The sequence below is a fragment of the Zonotrichia albicollis genome, chromosome 3 (genome assembly GCF_047830755.1).
Source record: "Zonotrichia albicollis isolate bZonAlb1 chromosome 3, bZonAlb1.hap1, whole genome shotgun sequence".
Classification (NCBI taxonomy): domain Eukaryota; kingdom Metazoa; phylum Chordata; class Aves; order Passeriformes; family Passerellidae; genus Zonotrichia; species Zonotrichia albicollis.
Window position 1 is genome coordinate 39,330,476 of NC_133821.1, and position 20,192 is coordinate 39,350,667.

A 20,192-nucleotide genomic window follows, 5' to 3' on the forward strand; every position below is an offset into this window, starting at 1 on the left:
ACTACAGAAACCAGAAAGGTTTGAGTTAGATTGGTGATATTGCATAATTGGATTTTCAAAAGAACAAGAACAGAGAAATGAGAATAGTGGGGAAATCAGGCTTCTTGCTTTTGCAAATTGTAACTGCGGAAAATGCCAGAAGTTGTATTTCTTATCAAGAATAAAAGAGTTAATCTTTAATAGGCTGTCCCACAGACAGAATATATTTTACAACTTTCATTAGAAAAATTGAAGGAAACTAAAACTGTAAGTTTTGGTGATTTATAGCAGTAACCTATAGGAATGTCTTTAATAGCAAGTTTACAGTTGAGTGCACTTATTTTGCCACTTTTCTCAGGGTTTTTTTAATGTCTGTATGTTCAAAGGTAGACATACAGACATAAACCCAGCTATTCTAGAGAAAGTCATCTGTAGAAAAGCAGATTCCCAAATTCTAACCGTGATGTTTGCCAGCTGCCCAAATGTCTATAAGGCATATTTTTAATTCATTTCAAAGCACAAAGAGAAACAGAAATATGAGGAAAAGGTGAGGAAATTCTCTGGGAACTTCTGCCTCATTGCTGGTACCTGCGATTTTGTTACTGAAATCATTAAGCAGTCAGTGTGTTGCTTGGAAAGATCTATTTTACAGGGAACCTCACAGAGAATGCCTTTCTGTCAGAAGCAGTACCTTGGTGGTCACCTACTGCTGAAGACCATGAGTGAGGTGTGGGAGCCCCGTTTTCTGCACTCCTGCCCCACAGATTAAGGGCAAGAGAATGAGTGGGTAGCAGAGAGCAATACTGTTGAGCAGAACAGCAGTTCTGGCTTGTAAGTCATATCTAACTGAAATTCAGGAGAGGAGATACAGCTCGGGTAGTCATCGAAACGATTACACAAACTCAGTTGGAAAAGAATGCAGGGAGCTGGCAAGGGGACAAAACTGGGGAGAGCTCAGACAAAAAACCTCCTGAAGTTTAGTGGTTTTTCTTCCTTTCCAGGATGTGTAGTTCAGAGGTAGGCAGAAGCAGTGGCCAGCCAACAAAGGCTAGATGCTGTGGTTTTGAAAGAGGCACTCAAGCATATGGAGCTTTCGTGCAAAAAAAAGAATGTTTTTTTGATCAATTCCAGGCGAGATGGCAGTTGTGTCATTCCGAGTGCTTCTCGTCAGATTAGATGGGATCACTAAGAGTCCTTTGGCATTTTCAGGCTGAGAGAAAAAATACACATCTGGCTAGTAAAATTGTCCAGCACATATACACCCTTCTTCTTACTTAACTGTTGGATTATGGGGTCCTGAAGCCATGTCAACCCCATATGTGACACTGGGTGGCACAGTTAGTGACAATTTGGACAGTTGTCTCCTGGTTGGGGAGGGAAACCTACTGCCAGAATTTCCAGTGTACTATCAAAATACCGTGATGTATTTTGGGCAGAGCTTTGGCTGTAGTTTCATTTCATCATTAAATGATATTTGTGAATTAACACAGAAGCATGAGCTTTGTTGGGCCGAAAGCACAATTTGGCACAAGTGTGACATGAATAATGAAAGGAGTGAAGTACTGCTCAAGGAAATGAGATAAGTGAAGCTTTTGATTAGAGTAGGAGAGTAGCTGCATGTTGTTGAGGCTTGATAAACCAGTTTGAGAGTACAAATCAACCTTCTGAGGAGCTGCTATATTTAGCACCAGGCTTCAACCACGACTCTTGGTTCTGTGCAAGGTTAAATTTTGGGAGAGGTGGATACAGCTCCTGTAGCATGTGCAACTGAAAGTCCATCTTCTGTCTATTAGTGGTGATGTCTGCGTGCTTCCCTGTTGTTGACACATTGTGGTTTATAACTTCGCAAGAGTGCCACTGGAGAGTTTTGCGTTCAGATGAAATGTAATGAGGATTTTCCAGTACTGTATTTTATATATCATACGTTTTTTATATGCACTGCAGGGGGAAAAAATGTGTGGAGGGTTTTTTCTGCCGTTTCTGAATTTCTATGTGAGGTATGAACTTGCAGACCAAATGAAGGGAGGTCACAGATCAAGGCTCAAATGTGGAACCAGGGAAGAAGCAGATAATGAAGGCAAAAGTGAATTCAGTCTTAAACAGAAGATTTACACAGAAGTGTATCCCAAATTTAAAAATTCCATGCCAAAATACCTGTTGCCCTGGTAGTGTAGGAATCAGGGTACTGGTGAATTGTTTGGTTGACAGGAATCTCACAGGTTCAGCAATATGGATCCTTTGCTTTCACAGTGGTATATGGAGTTCCTGCTTCTGTGCTCTTACTCCATTGTGTAAGAAAGAAATAAATTTGTCACTTCTCATAAATGCTATCTGGAGTTGAAAGGAGTTTATATGAGCATCATCACACTGAATTGTTTCGATGATTCAGAAAACAGAGTGCTCCCTGTGAGTGAACACTTTGTTGGCTTTCTGGGGTTAGACTAACCGTCTACTACACAGAATAACTTTGTTCCTCAGTGCTGAGCAGCATACTGGAATATTATTATCCAGGGCAATGTGGCTCTCCTGCGATCTTTCCCAGACTTCAGTGTGCACTAAGAGAAAGCCATCACCTCACAGACACCTTGCAGTATTTTTCTTGTAAACAGTGAGATGGGAGCTCCTCTGTTATTATCCTGATTGAGACTCCAGCAGCGCTGTGGAGGTCTACTTAATTATTTTGCATATCTCAGTTTTAGGGTTCCCAGGCTGTGCCTCACTTTCAAAGGATGGGTAGCTCATGTGATTCCTGTTAGCCCATAAAAGATCTGGAGCTTTGGATTCAGCCCACAGATGTCTCAAAGTGGGTGTTCTTAACATCCTTGATCTTAAGTTGGGTTAATTTCCCATCATGTGAAATGAGAGCACTATTACCTGCCTTCAAAGTTGATGCTGTATATGGGCTTTGAAATGTAAAGCAGACACTTTCATCTGTGCTTTTTAGATGACATACAAATTAAAAATTGCAGAGTTGTGAACATTGTATGTTTTATTTCCAACATTCACCACAAACCAAGCATTTCAGGGGAATTCATGCATCTGTAATGCTTGTCACTGATCTTTTTAGAAACAGTGCATAACTTAATGTAGTAGGATGTTTCAGAAAGGAAAGAAATTGCTTGCAGGAGGCCTTGTATTAAGATTAATCTCTCAGGAATGCAGGGGGTTAACGGTCAGGCTGATTAATCACTGTTAATGACCCATCAGGAAATCTGTCAGGAAGTGGGTAAAAATTCCTGATGGCTGATGTGAAGCATTGTGTGGTATGCTTTGGTTTTGATGTTTCCCAACTGATAGTCTGCACTGGGTGTGGTTTGGTTACCTTTTAAGTTCTCAGGACATGTGAAGGACCAGATGATAGGATGGCCTTGTTCAACTTGAGTAAGCGAGCAAGAAACTTTCCCCGTTCAAGGCTGTGCAAGGACCTCACAACATAAATGCAAGAAAGTCAGGGATTGCTCCTTCCCACAGCTTCCCAGAACAGAGTCTGGTAAAGATGCAGAAAGGAAGCGTGATCATTCCCTCATTCCTCCAGAGCCAGCCCACAGGGTATGGGGGGAAGAGTGGAACAGGCAGCTTTCCCTGTGTGAACAAGGAGCCAGAGTATTAAGGCTTGGATACACAACTGAGTTAATGAATTGCCTGGTGTTGACTGAGGGTGAGGTTTCACAGTTGGCTCAAGCTGATCCAAGATCATGCTGAAAGGAGTGTTTCTAACCTCTTTCTCATTTGCTGTGGACCAGCTATCATGTGGTAATACAGCAACTTGCTGATCTGGGTGGAAACTATTGTTTCTTGATCAGTGTTGTCCAGCCCAGTCGTCAGAAGGATCACAGAACTGATCTGCCTCACTGCTTGGCCACACAAGTGCTAAATCTGATGTAGGGGAGGGCGTGGGAACATGAAACAGGGATAAAAACATGAGTGGGGACTGAGCCTTTCAGCAGTAGCATAGCCATGGATTGGCTTAAGCCTATTTTGAAACTGCAGTCTGAATCACTGGAATTAAGAGTGCACTGTCAACCTACAGGGAATGCAAATTAAAATGTGTTAGCTTACACCTCCTGCCGTTGTTAAACACTGGCTGAGCTCAGCCATTCTGCCCAAGGCTGGGAGGAAGGAGCTACGGTGGGGCAGCATCTTAGCAGTTCCCCATGACTTTGCCTGGAGTGTACAAACCACATCAGACAGCATTGGGGGGGGTTTGTGGGGAAGGCAGAGGGGAAGAAGAAAGGAAGAGACAAGCACCACTACCATGATTCTCTCTATATATTTTCCTTTGGCTTAGGGTAACATCTACTCTTTCTTTGTGACAAGACTGCAGAAACACTCAGTTACCAGAGGACAGATTAAGTAATAGAGTTGGAGATCCAGACCCTAAAGCTCTGGGGCACAGTGTGCTTTTTCTTGTTCTTCTCCTATATTTTCAACCCAAGTAGCTTTGCAGTGCTATTTAGTCAGTACCAAGAGCCTAACTTACACCTAGCCAGGCAAGCCCTGCTATTTGATTCAAGTTCATTTGATTCTTATTGCTAAATTTGGTAGTTCCCAGTTAAGGACTTCCTCCCCCATTGTTTTGGCTCAAAATTCCGTGCAAAGATACAGGAATAACTGTGTTAGTGGAAAATTACTTAGTAATTTTCAAATATTTCATGTTTTAGGGGTTTGTAACAATAGGTCTCCTCCTTTAAGCACAGCTGTGCAGAGGCACACCAGTATCTGCAGGGTGCCCTACAAAGACAGCAATGCTTCCACACAGGATTAGCAACCCCAGACACTGTGGGAGTAATCATCCTTGTTAGGCCTTGATTTTAGGAAACAGCTTGAAGATAGTCAAATCAGTTTAATTTCAGGAGAGTTTCGAGATAGTGGAGTTAGTTTAATTTAAAGATTGTCTTGATTTAAACTGCCAAAATATCTTTCTAGTGAAACATGAGGAAATATGTGGGGAGGAAAACATTAACCTTTAACCTCCCAGAAAATAATTTTTAAAAGTATTCCACAGGCAAATAAATGCAGAAGTAAAAAAAAAAAAGAAAAAAAAAAAAAAGAAACAAACAAACCAGCCAGGAACATTTCCAGAAATAAATCATTCTCCATCAAATAGAGTTTAAACATGGGTTCTTTCAGGAAGAAGGAAATCATAAAAGTCCGAATGCTGCATAACCAATCCAGCCACTGTGAGTGGGGTTTTCGTGGCAAAGTTTTGGTAGTGGGGACTACAAGAATGGCTTCCCCCATGTCTGACAGAGCCAGTGATCCAAGAGGGACCCAGCACTGTCCAAGGCTGAGCCCTTCAGTGAAGGTGGTAGTGCCTCTGGGATAATGCAGTTTTACCCCTTAAGACGGGGTAAAATAGTGCTGTGCAACAAGAGCTGGAGAGGAGGAGAGAAGATGTGACAGAAGCAATGGTGCAGACACCAAGGTCAGTGCAGAAGGAGGGGCAGAGACGCTCCAGGCTCTAGAGCTGAGGTTCCCCTGCAGCCCCTGGTGCAGACCATGGTGGAGCAGCTGTGCCCCTGCAGCCCATGGAGGTCCCTGGGGATGCAGAGATCCACCTGCAGCCCACGGAGCAGCCCCACAGCAGAGCAGCTGGGTGCCCGAAGGAGGCTGCAACCCCAGGGAGACCTGTGCTGGAGCAGGGCCCTGGCAGGGCCTGTGGAGGGAGGAGGCCATGCTGTAACAGATTTGCTGACAGAACTTGTGATCCCATGAGGGACCCACACTGGAGCAGCCTGTTCCCAAAGGACTGAACCATGGGGAAGGGACCCACTCTGGAGCCGTTTGTGGAGAGCTGTAGCCTGTGGGAAGGACTCATGTTCCATGGTGAATCCCATGGAGGACTGTCTCCTGTGGCAGGGACCCCAGGCAGGAGCAGGGGAAGAGTGTGAGGAGTCTTTCCCCTGAGGAGGAAGGAGCAGCAGAGAAAACATGTGGTGAACTGGCCACAATCCCCATCCTCTCCAGTCCTGTGCTGCTGTATGAGGTGGAGGTAGAGAAAATGGAAGTGAAATTAAACTTGGGAAGAAGAGAGGATGGGGGAAGGTGTTTTAAGATTTGCTTTTATTTCTCATTATTCTGCTTGGATCTGATTAGTAATAAGGTAATTTCCCTAAGTCAGGTCTCTTTTGATGATGTGATGGTGATTGCTGCCTGCCCTTATTCCAATCCACAAGCCTTTTGTTCTATTTTCTCTCCCTTGTTCACCTGAACAGGGGAGTGGCAGAGTAGCTTTGGTGGGTACCTGATATCCATCCAGGCTCACCCCACCACACACTGTCATCAAAGGATATTTAATTCCCTGAGCATTTCAGCTGAAATTATCCCTTAGATGAGACACAGACCCAAATGGCACAAGACTATCTGGATATATTCAAAGGCTGGAAATGTTTCTCCAGTTCCACTAGTAACCTTTCACCAAAGCACAGCCCAGGGATTCTTGTAGGGAGACATAGGCTTTTCCCACTTGTGAGCAATGGATAATGGATAGTGAGTGCCTTTGCTGACTGCTATTTTTGTGTTTCATAGGGCTAATTTGCAGTTTGGGTACAGAGTAGGCAGAGGTACAGCAGGGAATGTTGAGCAGATGTGACAGAGCGATAACATCCTCAGCATAATCCAGCATCACACAGTTGTGGAGAGCTATAAATACAGCAGGAATTCTCCAAGGCCCAGTTCCTTTGACAGAGTTGGGCATCTCTGCATTGCCATGGATGTAGGCTGCACTAAATCAGCATAATCCTCAGGCGCCGTTTATTTGTGCACTTCTGTGAATGCTCCTTGGAGGCTGTAAGCATCACTGTGAACAATGTTACTGGTTCTACATCATGAGGCACTTTTTGACAGCTTTTGGATTGATGTTTGATTTATTCACTACATGAAGAATTCATCATTACAGGCAAAGCATTTCTCTTGTACTGCTGTACAACATCCTTTTCAGATGTTTCTTCGGGCCTTGGTAACATGCTCTTAGAATGTATTTAATGGAATGAATGCATGTTAATAGCCAGACTGCACAAGGACTGTAACTTTTTAAAAATCACCTGAGAAAAGTTTTCTGAGCTTCACTAACAACATCAGGTTTCAGGAGGCAGAGCCCTCTCATGTTCTTCCATAGCTGCTGTTGCTCTTGCCCAGGAGGACAGGCTGGGAAGGCAAAGGCTGAGCAAAAGATTTCCCTGGAACAAGGCAGTGCAACTGCGGCCTCTCTGTGAACTGCAGCTTTTGGCCTCTTGGCCTCCAAATTTTTTTGGTGAGCAAGTCATCTTATTGTATAAGTGAAATGCATCCTAATAGCCTGTGCATGATGGATTGGAAAAGGCTTTACATGCTGGAAAGGCTGTTGAACAATATAGTTTCCACTTACAAAGCAGTTTCCTTAAAAAGCTTCTCGGGGCAGCATCGTATAAAAATAGTTATACTAAAGTTGTGAACCAGCTTCTGACAAATCAGGACTAACAAAAGCTAAGGTATAAATAGAAGTGTTTTCATGGGTCTTCTCTTCTCTAGAGGCACACAGTCTCAATCAGTGCTGGATTGTAAGAAACAAAAATGCCCTTTTCCAGACACTCAGGAAAACAAGGACCTTACAGACTAGTGGCACAGAATATAAATAGGTTTTCAAAACTGCTTCAAACCCATAAAAATTAGTCAAAACCATGACATTTGTATTTAAGAATGAGCCACAGCATATCAGACAATTTTAAAATCTAATTCTTTATTTTATTTCAAACAAACTAGCATCTCCTGCCTTAAAGAAAGGTTAAATACATTATACTTTCATAATTATGGAATGAATTGTCTCCAGGCACTCAAGGATATGAGGATTATCTCAAAGTCTGCAGTGTATTAGAATTCCTGGAAGACAAATGCTGAAGAATGTAAAATATTACATACTCTGTATTTATATTTTGTCAGTGGGCACTCTCAATGCACCTAAGTGGTCATTTTCAAATCAATTTTTTTTGTGAAGTAGGTTAGAATTATTTTTCTTAGAGCAGGTTTTGAAACAGCTGAAATATAAGTCTACTATTTGTTATTCCAGTGTTTGTGTAATCTTGATTTTACTCTGAGCCTGTTCCTTCTAGTGCTCTGTGCAAACCATTTCAGAATCTACCAAACCCAATGTAGTTTAATCCACAGTACCAAAGAAGGAAGGTCTGTTTCTGTAAGCCAAAAATAGTTCTTACTGCAGTTAACCTTGCAGCTGAACCAGTTGTGCTATTGCTGCTTGAGTCATGTTTGACCAGTCACGTCTGCACAGACCAGAAGCAAGGCTGAGCAGGGGATCTACATAATCAGTGTGATGCGTGACGCTGTTGTCAGTGCAGCAGCTCCTCTGCTGAAAACACCCCCCTCACAAAACATTCACTTATCAGCAACTGAATTTATGATACCCTTTGGGTCTGTGATAGCTGGGCTTTGCAGATACTGACTGCTTCAGTCTATGCATGGGAAGTGAGGATTTCAGAAAGTTTACTGGCACCAAATCCTTCTATAATTCTCCAATCACCCTCTAATCTTTTCTCTTGCAAAAAAATGCTGGGGGGGGGCTTTTTTCTATTCTGGATGGGAATCTGCTGTTCTCTCCCTTTTCTGCTTTCAGAGCCATTTATCATTGTTCAGCCAGGCTGAAAGGGAGATCCCCAGCCATGTCACAACCTCAGAGCATCACCCCTGAGCAGAGAGCCACAGTAACATTGCAGGGAGAACTTACACTCCATCTCCCTGGCACACAGACCTGCGTGACATGTGGTCAGTGTGTTTTTGTCCCTGTAGCCAACAGTGCAGCAATTATTACAGAAAAAACCAAAAAGACACTATTCTGCTCCATGCTGCTGCCAGGTAACAGTTTATGCTGTTTGACACCAGATATTCTGAGTATTACTCATTAAAATATTTGGCTACTTCCATTTCCCAGTGATCACTGTAAAAAATGTTCTTCCTGCTGGAGCAACAGCAGAACAAATCTGCATGCTGAAATCCTACTCCTGTCTGTAACAACAGCACCAAAATAGCTTTAATAATTAATCATGCAGTGATTAGATTACAAACTCTGAGGTGGGATGGAGATTTTTGTATTATGCATCAGACAAAAGACACTGGCAATGCTTAACTAGCAGTCACCTGCTCCTGCTCCACCTGCCATTGTGGGAACACTCCGGAAACCAGAAGGGAGACAAAGGCCCAACAGAAATTGATAAAAACCTTCACCTGCCCCTGGTATGTTCAGGAATACAGAACTGTTGAAACAGGTGCTGCTACAGCTGCATGCAGGGGTACAGCTTTGCTTATTAACTTGTCATTTGCCAGGCCATGCTCTCCATTGTATCCTGACAGAACACAGCATTCAAGCTCCAGCCAAGCAGGAGTTAAACAGGGAGTTTTCTGTCTGGAAACACCAATGCAAACAGCCACTGTGGCAGGGCTGGGCAAGGAGAGGCCAGGGCTGGGGTAGGGCCCCTGTCCTGTGCTCACCCCTGTTAGGGTCCCTTGCAGTGCCCACACTGCTCTGCCCTGTCAGCTGCTTGCAACATTGGAAACAAATTTCTGTGAAAGTGGCATTGTTTTGCTGGAACGATTTTATATGCAGCTGATTTCAAGGCAAGTAAGAGTATAAGACACTAGTATTCAAAACTGGAATTCAACACTAGTATTCAAAATTGGAATATTACTTCCTAGTCTTAACTTCCAGTAGAAATTTTGCTGAGCTGTTTTGACAGTTTTTCTAGGCCCTTTGCTCTTGCTGCATGACTCTTGGGGCCTATTTATTACAACTACAGAGGCAAAATCCCTCCTCCATATGCTGGATCTGGAATGAAATAAGATAATACTAGTGTGTCTGGTTTAATGCCTTTACTGGTATAAAAGTATGATTTAAAAAAAAGGGACCTTAGGACCAGTTTTATGGTAGCCACTAGAACTGATATCAGTCTGGCCTTAGAATCAAGACAGTTTTAGGGGAGGAGAGGGAAAGAACACTGAGGACTGAAATGAGCAAATCAAGTTAAATATGACCATCAATCAAGCTAAATTTTGCCAGTTGCTGGGGACACTTCATAGCACTGAACAGCTAAACAACAGTTATTGTTAGGAAGTGCTTGGGAGGCAAAGAGCTGTCCCTGCCTGCTGACCAGAGCACAGCCAGCAGTATCTGGGCAAAAGAGTCAGGGCAAGCTGGGGTGTGGCTGGTGCCCATGTGGGACAGATGTACTCCATGCCTCCCCAGGGCTCCCACGGGGCATGCAGGGCATGGATTGGGAAAGATGGGTAGCTCAAGGGGGCCATGGCTGCCAGAGCTCCCAGTGAATGTCACTGTCCTCATCCTCCATGGTCAAACTCAGCACAGGTGGCAAAGCTTGCCCCAGGAATAAAAGTGATTTATGTGACAGATACAATGCTAGTTTTTAATGCCAGTGGGATCTTTTCAACAAACAACAGCTGTTCTGGAAGTGTCAAAACATATCGCCCTGCAACTAGGAATTTACACAAACCACATAGCTTGTTTTTCCTCCCCCTTTTCACTGCCCCTTTTACCACTGACCTTTATGAAAAACGGAAGTTAAATAAGAGAAAAATAGCTTTAATGAAACATCAAGGTTGAGAAATCAAAATCAGACACTCCAGCAACAGGAAGTTTCAAAAGCAGTGTTCATAACAACATCTTGCTGAACTGTGGCACACTTGCTTTGCTTTTTCTTTAAGTTTTAAGCCATATTAGAGTGCTCACCTTGACTCAGCAGCTGGGCACAAGGAGAGTATTGTGGCATTAGTTTAACTTTGCAAAATTTCCTAGGCATAGAAAAGTGCATTGAATTCAACCCCTGAACAATTTCCTGACCCCTGCAATCAGTGCTACAGCTTGTGTCTTTCCGGTAAAGGCATCTGAATTGTTTCCCTGTGCAAATACACTTCAGCTTGTTTGTTGTTTTATTCTAGGGTGCTGGAGACAGTTTTGTGGGAGCACTGGCCTTCTACCTGGCCTACTATCCCAAGTTATCCATGGAGGAAATGATCAGGAAGTCCAACTGTGTCGCATCAGTGAGCGTCCAGGCACCGGGGACACAATCTTCATATCCTTACAGGAAGGACTTGCCTCAGGACCTTTTCTAATTGATTGTCTAGCTCACTGTACTGATTTTATCTCATACCAGACAGCATTATTCTCCTGACTGCACTGAGGTTCTCCTCTGCTGACTGGAAAGGCCAGCAGTCTCTTTGCTTCTCATTGCAGGAATCCTGTGTGTTCCTGTTGCACAGCAGTAGATGGGGGTGTGGGTGGTGGGTCTCTCAAACACAGCACAGCAGCTCTCTCTGGCCCCACACAGCCCTGTGGCCATCCCACACAGTGTGCCTTATTGAACTACATGAAGTTTACAGCAAACACCTGCAGGGCATGGGCTCCTGACAGTATTTGCACTTTATTTTATCACAAGTGCTTATGTGAAATGGCAGCACATGAAGCAGAGCATTAGCTTTGAGACTGCAACTTCAGTGCTCAAACTCCAGGGCCAGTGTTTGGCTCACCGTACATGGAGCCTGGGCGTGCCTGTGCCCACGTGCCTCAGGTGTGGCACTGCACTCTGTGCCACCCCACACTCAGCAAGGTCCCTCCAACTGCAAACAGGACACCACTGCTACTGAGGTAGGCTTGGAAAAATGTCTTTGGCCACATTGCTCTGAACACAGGCAAGCAAATCAAGGAAAAAACGCTTACAAAAACATCAGAGAACTACCTTGGCTGTTTTCTTCATGTTTGACAAAAACCCAAGAATGAAAAATCTGTCCTACTAACCTGGCTGAAAATAATACCTATTATAAGGCCTATCACCATATTAATAGCTTATCCAAAAACTCATCTAGGTTGCCATTCCTTCTTTCCTCAGAAGGTGCTGGTGCAACATTACCCCTCCAAGTTATGACACCAGCCCGTGGTCACTACTGTCGCATCTGTGGCTGGTAGGTTAGAAAAACTTGCAATCCTGCCATTGAATTCCTGCTGTGGAAAATGTTAATTTTTATTGCTTTACAAAACAATAGTTCCTTTGAAGATTACAGCCTCTTTCACAATAGAAAACACAGACAATGGGATTTGCTATTTAATTTTTTTTAATTGAACACTGTAAAAATAACTCAAAAGATAAATAAATGTTACTGTGATGATCTATGTCCAGACATTAAGAATTTTCTCTCTCTACATTGTTTTATTCACAATGGCCTTCAAATCACAGGAGACGGTGATCCCAGTTCATTTCCTCTCTTTTCAGCCCATGTTGCTGGATTTCTGAATCAGTGTTCACCCCATCCTCCCCCCAGACCATCCTCGTCCCATGTATAAATCAAGTCCAGTCATTGTTCACACAGAACGGATTTTTCTCTTCTCTGTGAAGAGGACACGTTGTTTTGCTATAGGGGAAAAAAAAGAGAAAAAAGAATCCGTTAAGAAGCCTGAAGTGTTAAAATTCAATTCAACCAGCCCACGTTCCTTTTCTCCTGGCTGCCTTCACTGCTTAAATGAGTGTGCAGCAACTGACTGGCACAGCACTGTTGTTAACCAAGTCTTGAAGGAGTTTCGTGGTGCTTTCACTTAACCACATGTAATTTTTAGTTCCTAAGATGTCCACTTTACCTCTGTGTGAATAAGTGTCAAAATGCAAGTGACTGAAAACACTCAACAGCTGCTCTGTGTGACTGTTCTGAGTCACAGCTGTTCAATGTAGGGACAAAAATAGGTTCTTTCTGCTTTCTACTACTCTTCAACTCCAGAGCCCAAACAACTACAGATGATGAGCTGGATCCAGTTGGCCTCACAGACTGACTGAGAACTTAGCCAATTGTCCTGTGGATCTCTCAGCGAGGCACAAAGTGGCCGTGACCACAACGCCTCATGCAGGTGTTTGCAAAAAAAAACCTGCAGGGGCAGGTTAGGCATAGTCAATACATTAATAAAAACCAAAAATTACAAAATAAAGCAGAGCAAAGCTTTAAAATGCCATCTGAAAATCCACAGTTTGGTTAGTTTCATTATATGAATTCCTTTGAAAGCTACGCAAGAGCAGTCCACACAACAAATTCTCCTCTTCCACAAAAAAGTTTCGTTTTAAGAAATCCTGCAGATAGTACAGATTCTGTTGCTGCAGTTGGGAGGTAGTGAAACTTGGGCAATCCTGCCACTACTTCACTAAAATGCTTCATTCTGTGGATGTCCCAGGTTTCTAAGAAGTATAAAACATAAGGTGAAAACACATGCCAAGTGAAAATGCTTCCAAACATATTCCTGATGTGAGTTGTTATCTAGACTCAAATTTACTTTCCTTCACACATGCAACACTTTCTCACATCAATTTCTCACTTGTGTTCTACTACAGGCTACAAAGATCAAACCTTTCTTCAGCAACCTACTACATGTTCTAAGTTCTTCTTTTTCTTCACTTCCCTACAAGTTGCAAAGCTTCTGGAGGATCACTCTGCACACTGTTTCAGTGCAATAATTTATTTTTCTTATTCAAGAATATAATGCCAGAGATCTCTGATTGCCCTTCTGTGTGGAATTCAAAAGGAAAGCCACAACCTCTGTCACCTTTGAAAACTGCATATTGCTTCCCTGGTGGTGTCTCTCACCTCTCAAAGCTCCTGTACTGTTAGCTCTGAGAATGAAAAGGTATTCCTCTAACAAGAACATTTTAAGAAAAAATAAACTTGAATCACATGCATTATCACAGCATTGAACTGGCCATCCATTATCTACTTAGAGCTGCTTAATACATTTCTTATATTCTGCAACTATTCGGCAGCTTAACGGAACACTTCTGTTGATGCATACTTTGTGCCTGCTTGTTGGAGGTAGCACAGTGTAGCAAACCACACAAAGAAACAGAATGAAAGAACTCCTGTGTCACTCGACTTCGCCAGTGACATGTGGCATGGCTGTCATCAAAGTCTCTGATGTGTCAGGCAAGTCATTACTTTGTTTCACTGCCACAATCTGTAAAATGAGGGTAACATTTACTTCCCACTGGAATGTCATGAAGAACAGCAACTGTACAGTCATTTGAGTATGAAACATGTTATGACATATTCTGCTTAGATGGGAAAAATCCTGTTTCATTCAAATCTTGTCTCCCACAGAGTCAGAGAAGCTCAGACAAAGCACGAGCCCTTACCGATGGGATCGTATCTCAGCAGGACCAGTTTTTCCTGCAGCCGCAGTCTCCTGATGTTGAAGCAGTAGCCTGTCTCTGCAGCGCTCTTCATCCTCACCAGAATGTACCTACAGTCACAAGGGATGGCTCTGTGTCAGGGCACAGGCACTCACTGAGGGCCCACCAACCTGCCAGGGCATGGCCACTGGACAAGCTTTCAGCACACACACTTTGAGACAATCACATTTCATTTCAACTTCAGGGATGGGAGCATCAAAACTATGTACGCTTAACTTTTAATACAGACAAACACTAAACCATAAGCTCCAGCATCAAGTTTAAGTAAGTAATTCCTTAAGGATATTAAGGATATATCTTTAATATACAAGGGTACAAGCCTAGAGAGGAGTAACTCCTCCAAAAAACAGTGAGGTGGGAGGAATAGAAGCAGGAGAGACAAAAAGGAAAATCAGCATACAGTTGAGTCACTAAGGCTTACAAGCTAAGGGCAAGAGGAAGGATGATGGTAGTTGAAGATGTTCAGGCTGTAGATAACACTGTATCACAGACTATCACTTCCTCATGCAGAGAGGAAGCTTAGCAGATAGGCTGGCACAAGAGGCATGCAAAAGGAGAAGCAGAACCCCTTGGCACCATCCTGCTGGAGATGCAGAACTCGTTATTAACCCAGCCCCGGGAACCCCCTTCCCCACTGGAGGGCTCTGGGTTTGCGGGGCAGGCTGGCAGCAACCGCGGTGTCCCGGGAGCAGGAGACTGAGGAAGCTGCTCCACACCTCCAGTCTGGAAGTATGCCAAGATCCAAGCAACTTCCCAGTTTCAAAAGACATGTAAAACCCTCTAACCAGTCTGTAAATTATATCTTTCTCTTCCATTTCAATGAAGAGATGGATACATCTCAGTTCACTTTCCATTTTCCTGTATTTTCCCGTTTCTAACAAAATGGTCTGTCAAAATGAACCCGTTCTTCCTCCCTTGTACAGCTCTGACCAGTTACTTCCTTAAGCTCTTCCTTTGCAGCTTTGCAATCTAATTTACCATTGAGTTCAAAATAAAGACACTGGATTCCTGCAGACAACTGACCAGCATATTCTTGGGATTATCCCTGGTTGTTGTCCTTTCCTGCACACTACTGCAGGTGTGCTGTGAAGCTTCAGTAACCACAAAGACTCCTTTCCCTATATCTCACCCACTTCCTCAAAGCCTCTGGGCAGTTTCCCCTTTCTGGAGGAATCAGTGGCATCAGTGTGGCCAGGCCTTCAAATTCTTGTGCACCACACATCTGAGGCCAAGCCCATTCCAAACAATACACCTTGCTCAAAAAAATTACTCCCCTGTGAAGGAATGTAACAAGGAGCAGAGGTAGAAAACATTAGAAAGCTTTCAGGGCAAGAAGAAACCCAAGGGGAATGGAGAAGGATAAATAATAATAAATAATATAAGAACATATTCCTGGAGTGCATATGGGACTGTAAAAGAACAGAAAGAAACATTGGGTTTAAAAAAAAATGGGAGTGTGTGGTAAAAATCCCTACATTAACATTAATAACACCATTTAAAAAAGCTACTTTTTCACCTTGCTGAAACCTCCTGGTTTGCTGTGTTTGTTTTTTGAACAGATAACAGTAGAACAATGAGATGTCAAGCTGCTCTCTGTCAGGCACATACTTGGGAAGTGCTTTCTTAATTTAAAAGCCTGACAATTGTGCAGAAATTCTGTAACAGAAGAATTTGCTCAAATGTGGCAAGTGGTCGGTACAGGCTGTGCTGGGGGCAGATTCTTAAAAAAAACCCAACAAAATACAGAAAATGTACCAAAGGCCATAGATCCCAGGCCTGTGTGGAATCAAGTATAATACAGTCATACAGAATGCAACTTCTGGGAAGGGAAAACAGGAATGTGTCCACATAAATGTAACAGTTTAGGCTCTTGGATTCGTCTAGCTAATTTTCTTACAAAGAACATTTTGGATCCAAGTCAGTTTCTCCACATGATCTTGTTTCCTTGTGCCTACATTGTAAGAGCACTGTGCTCAAAGCACATATTCCTTTCTTTCCAATCCTTAACACAGGTCAGAGGACTGTGACTAATTTCCTTTCAGAGCCCACTGACATCTCTGCTGAGCTGGACTCGAGAGCAAACTGAGATGCCCAGAGCACTGACTGCACCCCATCCATTCCTCACACCCAAACTCAGGAATATGCTCAGCCTAGGAAGTGTTCTGCACTCTGGCTATGGCAGAGCTTCACAGCACCTGCCCAAAGTCCACACCACAGACAACAAAGACCCACACTGTACCTTAGTTTACTCTCCTCAGCTAAAAAGGTATGACAGGTGAACAACAAGGAAAGTACTTGGATAATTTACAACTCTCTAATCACAGAGCACAGAGGTGTGCTCCCCCTGTGCAGGGAGCTTTGGAGATTACTGCTGAGCTCAATGTAACAGCCCATAGGACAAAACCTGCCTTTGCTGCAAGTTCAGAACCCATGGGAGAGTTTCACACCATTCTGTACTTACCTGTGACAAGACACACATACAGAATGGCTGAGATGATGCAGCCAGACTCAAGGACTGGAATTCTCTCAGGTATATTAAAAAATCCTAGAGAAACTTAACATTTTGTTAAGATACAACATAACAGTAATCAAAAAATGCTGAGGAAAACCATCACTTACTTAGATTTGCTCTTGGCCACTGGATTGGGTTTTTTTCAGCATGAAGAAGAGAAAAACAGAAGAAACAGTTACCATTTTATCTTTTTCCTTTATATGCAACGTACAAAGATTAAGTGTGTTTCGTGGCCTGACTTTGCTAAAGCCCCAGAGCAATAGTGCAAAGAGATTCACTGTCACAATAAAGCACCATTCACTCTTCCACGCGCTGCCAGATCCCTGCTCTTTGTGCATCATGTCACCTTTGTGTCTGTGCAAATGCAGTGCCCAGCATGACAGGCTGCACCCTCCAGATGTTCTCAGTAAGTTTTCAGCATCAGAACCGAGTATGAATTCTCTGGGTGAGTGTGAAGTTGAGACAGGTGTGAGGAGCACTGCTGGTGCAAACTGCAGTCCCAGTCTCCTAGATTTGTTTCCACCACCCCGGCTTCTGTTTCCGCTGTGGTGCCAGCACAAGGGTTGGCACGGCCACAGGGGCAGAGCAGGGAGCGCTTCTCAGCTGGGCCCGACCTCCCGCGGGCCTGCCTGGGGGCCCGCTCACCTAAGCCACAGCACAGCACGAAACAGGCTGAACTATTTCTCTGTCATCTCACTGAAGTTACAGTAATCATAAATCTGCAGCACAAGTTCAAATTCCCACTAAAAAAAAGGAGTTTATGTTTATTGTGTCTGTGCCAGTCTCGTTCAGGTCACACTGCGGTCCCTCCGGGGCACGCTGGCAGGCCCCGCGGCCGAAGGAGGGGAAGGGCGGGGAAGGGCCGGGAGGGGTCACGAAGGTCGCGCTGCCGGGGCCGCCCGCCCGCCCTCAGAGCCGCCCCCGCGGTCAAGGCCGCGGCCATTACCGCCGCCCGGCCCCGCCGCGCCCGCGCCACTCACGGGCCGCCGCCGTCAGGAACATCGCGCCGGGCCCGCCGCCACCGCCACCGCCCCGCCCCTTCCCTTCCGCCGCCACAACCGCGTCCGGGGCGTGGGGCCGGGCAGCGGGGCCGGGCCGGCGGGGCCGCACCGCCCACGGGCGGGGCCGGCGGCGCTCCCGTGCCCGTGTCTGTGTGTCTGTGATCGTGCCCGTGCCCGCGTCCGCATCCAGCACAAGCTGTGGCCAGCAGGCCGAGGAGGTGATCCCGCCCCTCTGCTCAGCCCTAGTGAGGCACACCTGGAGTGCTGTGTCAGCTCTGAGCTCCTCAGGACAAGAGGGACACGGAGCTGCTGGACAGTACCTGGTGGAGGGCAGCGGAGATGAGTGAGGGACTGGAGCATCTCTCTCATGAATAAAGGCTGTGGGAGCTGGGCCTGTTTAATCTAGAGAAGAGAAAAGTGAGAGGGGATCTCACTAGTGCATATAAATATCTCAGAGGTGGGTGCCAAGAGGATGGTGCCCAGCAAGAGGGCAAGGTGCAGTGGCCGTAAACTAAAACAAAAGAAGTTCCACCTCAACATGAGGAAGAATTTCTTTGCAGTGAGTGTCAGAGGACTGGAACAGGCTGCTCAGGGATGTTGTGGAGTCTCCCTTTCCGGAGACATTCAAAATGCACCTGGACATGGGATGTGTTCCTTCCTCAGTGATCTGCTCTAGGTGACCCTGCCTTGGCAGGGGCTTGGACTAAATGGTCTCCAGAGGTCCCTTCAAACCCGGACAATTCTGTGATCTCCCCATGCAGGCCTGTCCCAGCACATGCTAGCAGCCTGTCTGTGTGTCTGTCCAGCAGTGGCTCGTGGCAGCAGGGCCAGTGCAGAGGGGGACATGCCCAGCCATGATGTCCCCACAGTCTGTGCCCTCTGGCTGCCAGCACATTGGGGTCCTGTCCCACTGCATGGAATCACGCAGTAGTTTGGCTTGGAAGGGACCTTAAAGATCATCTCATCCCAACTCCCACCATGGGCAGGGACAATTCCCACTAGACCAGGTTGCTCTGAGCCCCAACCTGCCTGCACATGGCTGTGTCATGTTGCACTTCTCATAAACAAAAACCCCCAAGTCCTTCTCATCAGGGCTGCTCTCAGTCTATTCTCTCATCCTTCAGTGCATTTTAGGCACTGGAATAGGTTGCCCAGGAAGATGATGGAGTCACCATCCCTGGAGGTGTTTAAGAGGTGTCTGGATGTGGTGCAGGGGGATGATTTAGTGATTTAGGGGTTACAGTGATAGTGCTGGGTTGATGAGATAGGCTAAAAGATCTCTTCCAACCCCAACCATGCTATGATCTGCTAACCTCTGCCTGCCTTTGTTCTCTTTTTTATTAAAAAGGTGGTGCTGCTATGCAGTCAAAGTCCCCAAATCATTAGGCAACTAAACCTATCAGTGTTCATGAGACACTGTACAAAAGCCATGGGCAGGGAGGCTCAAGGCAGGCACCAAAGCAAGTCTTCGTATTCCTATGACCCATTAGATAATGAACTGTAATGAACTAATAATATATTACCCTCTGAAAAATTCACAGAAGGTCTGTGGCTTACTCTGCTTCCATCAGTTAGGTAAACTCTTATTGATGGAATTCAAGTCCTTGAATATTTAGCAATTACTAAGGCAAAAAAAAATGTCAGCTTGACATATTTAGATGAAAAACAAGACTTAGAATGTATAATAACATGCAGTTAATTATATATTCTATGGCATGAAAACAAGAGGCTGACCCTATAAAAGACTGGAGCAAAACGACATCTCCATGAAAACGTTGCTGCTTGTGTCAAGTGATTACTTGATATGTTGTTCCTTTATTCAATTCAATTATTTCCAAATACCTCCTCTTAATGATACAACATTTCAGTCTTTACTATGTGGCCTTCAGAAGTATAAATCTAGTAGTTACATAATCTGCCCATGAATATCAGAGTGAGAACTTGAAAACATTTGAGATGATAAAATGTGAGTGCTGTAAGACTCCTTCTCTTTGATCTGTGTTATTGCCTCAGTCAGAGCACAGACTGAAAAGGAATGGGATTGCCAACCTCCTGACTTCACTGCCAGGAATATAAATCAACATTAAAGATGATTTCTAAATGAAATAGCAAGTTAAACATTTGTAGAAACACATCATCAAATAGAGGTTACTGCCTCTTTTTAAACCTCTTGCCTGTTGGCAGAAAGAAAACTGTTCCAGTGACATTTTCTCTGCTCTGCTGTGACACGGGCTGCACAAATATAGACACTGTGGATTAGAATAGACTTCAACAGTCTTCAACTTTCTTTTTAGCAGCCTCTTCTGTAGACAGTTCTCAATAGCTATGGGTAAAACCCAGGGAGTCTGAAACTGGTATGTGTGGCAAGGTGCTGACAAGTGTCACATGCCCCTGATGGCAACAGTCATAGCTGACCTTGAGGAGAAGTTATCCTGGCTGGAGGAAAGGAGAGTGAGAATTTCTGACCCTGGCTCTGATTCA

General features: G+C 44.5%; 2 protein-coding genes across 2 annotated transcripts in view; one reads left to right on the top strand and one right to left on the bottom strand.

Moving 5' to 3' along the window:
- Window positions 1-12,153, top strand: part of RBKS (ribokinase) — a 71,926-nt gene extending 59,773 nt beyond the window's left edge. Inside the window, exon 8 of the mRNA XM_005483100.4 lies at window positions 10,918-12,153. Within this exon, the coding sequence (XP_005483157.1) occupies window positions 10,918-11,091 (174 nt within the window). The 3' untranslated portion in view covers window positions 11,092-12,153. The remainder of the gene's footprint in view (window positions 1-10,917) is intronic.
- MRPL33 (mitochondrial ribosomal protein L33) lies at window positions 12,065-17,825 on the bottom strand. Its single transcript, XM_005483099.3, has 4 exons — window positions 17,691-17,825; window positions 16,818-16,836; window positions 14,142-14,248; window positions 12,065-12,384 (listed from the first exon to the last, which is right to left on the bottom strand). Exons 1-4 carry the CDS (start codon window positions 17,710-17,712, stop codon window positions 12,335-12,337), a joined length of 198 nt encoding a protein of 65 aa, XP_005483156.1. The 5' UTR covers window positions 17,713-17,825; the 3' UTR covers window positions 12,065-12,334.
- Window positions 17,826-20,192: the final 2,367 nt, after the last annotated feature.

Coding starts and splice junctions, on each gene's coding strand:
- MRPL33 (XM_005483099.3), bottom strand. CDS start 17,712: ATGTTCCTGACGGCGGCGGCCC. Junction 12,385..14,141: donor GCTGAGATACGATCCCATCG/GTAAGGGCTCGT, acceptor TTTCCCCTATAG/CAAAACAACGTGTCCTCTTC.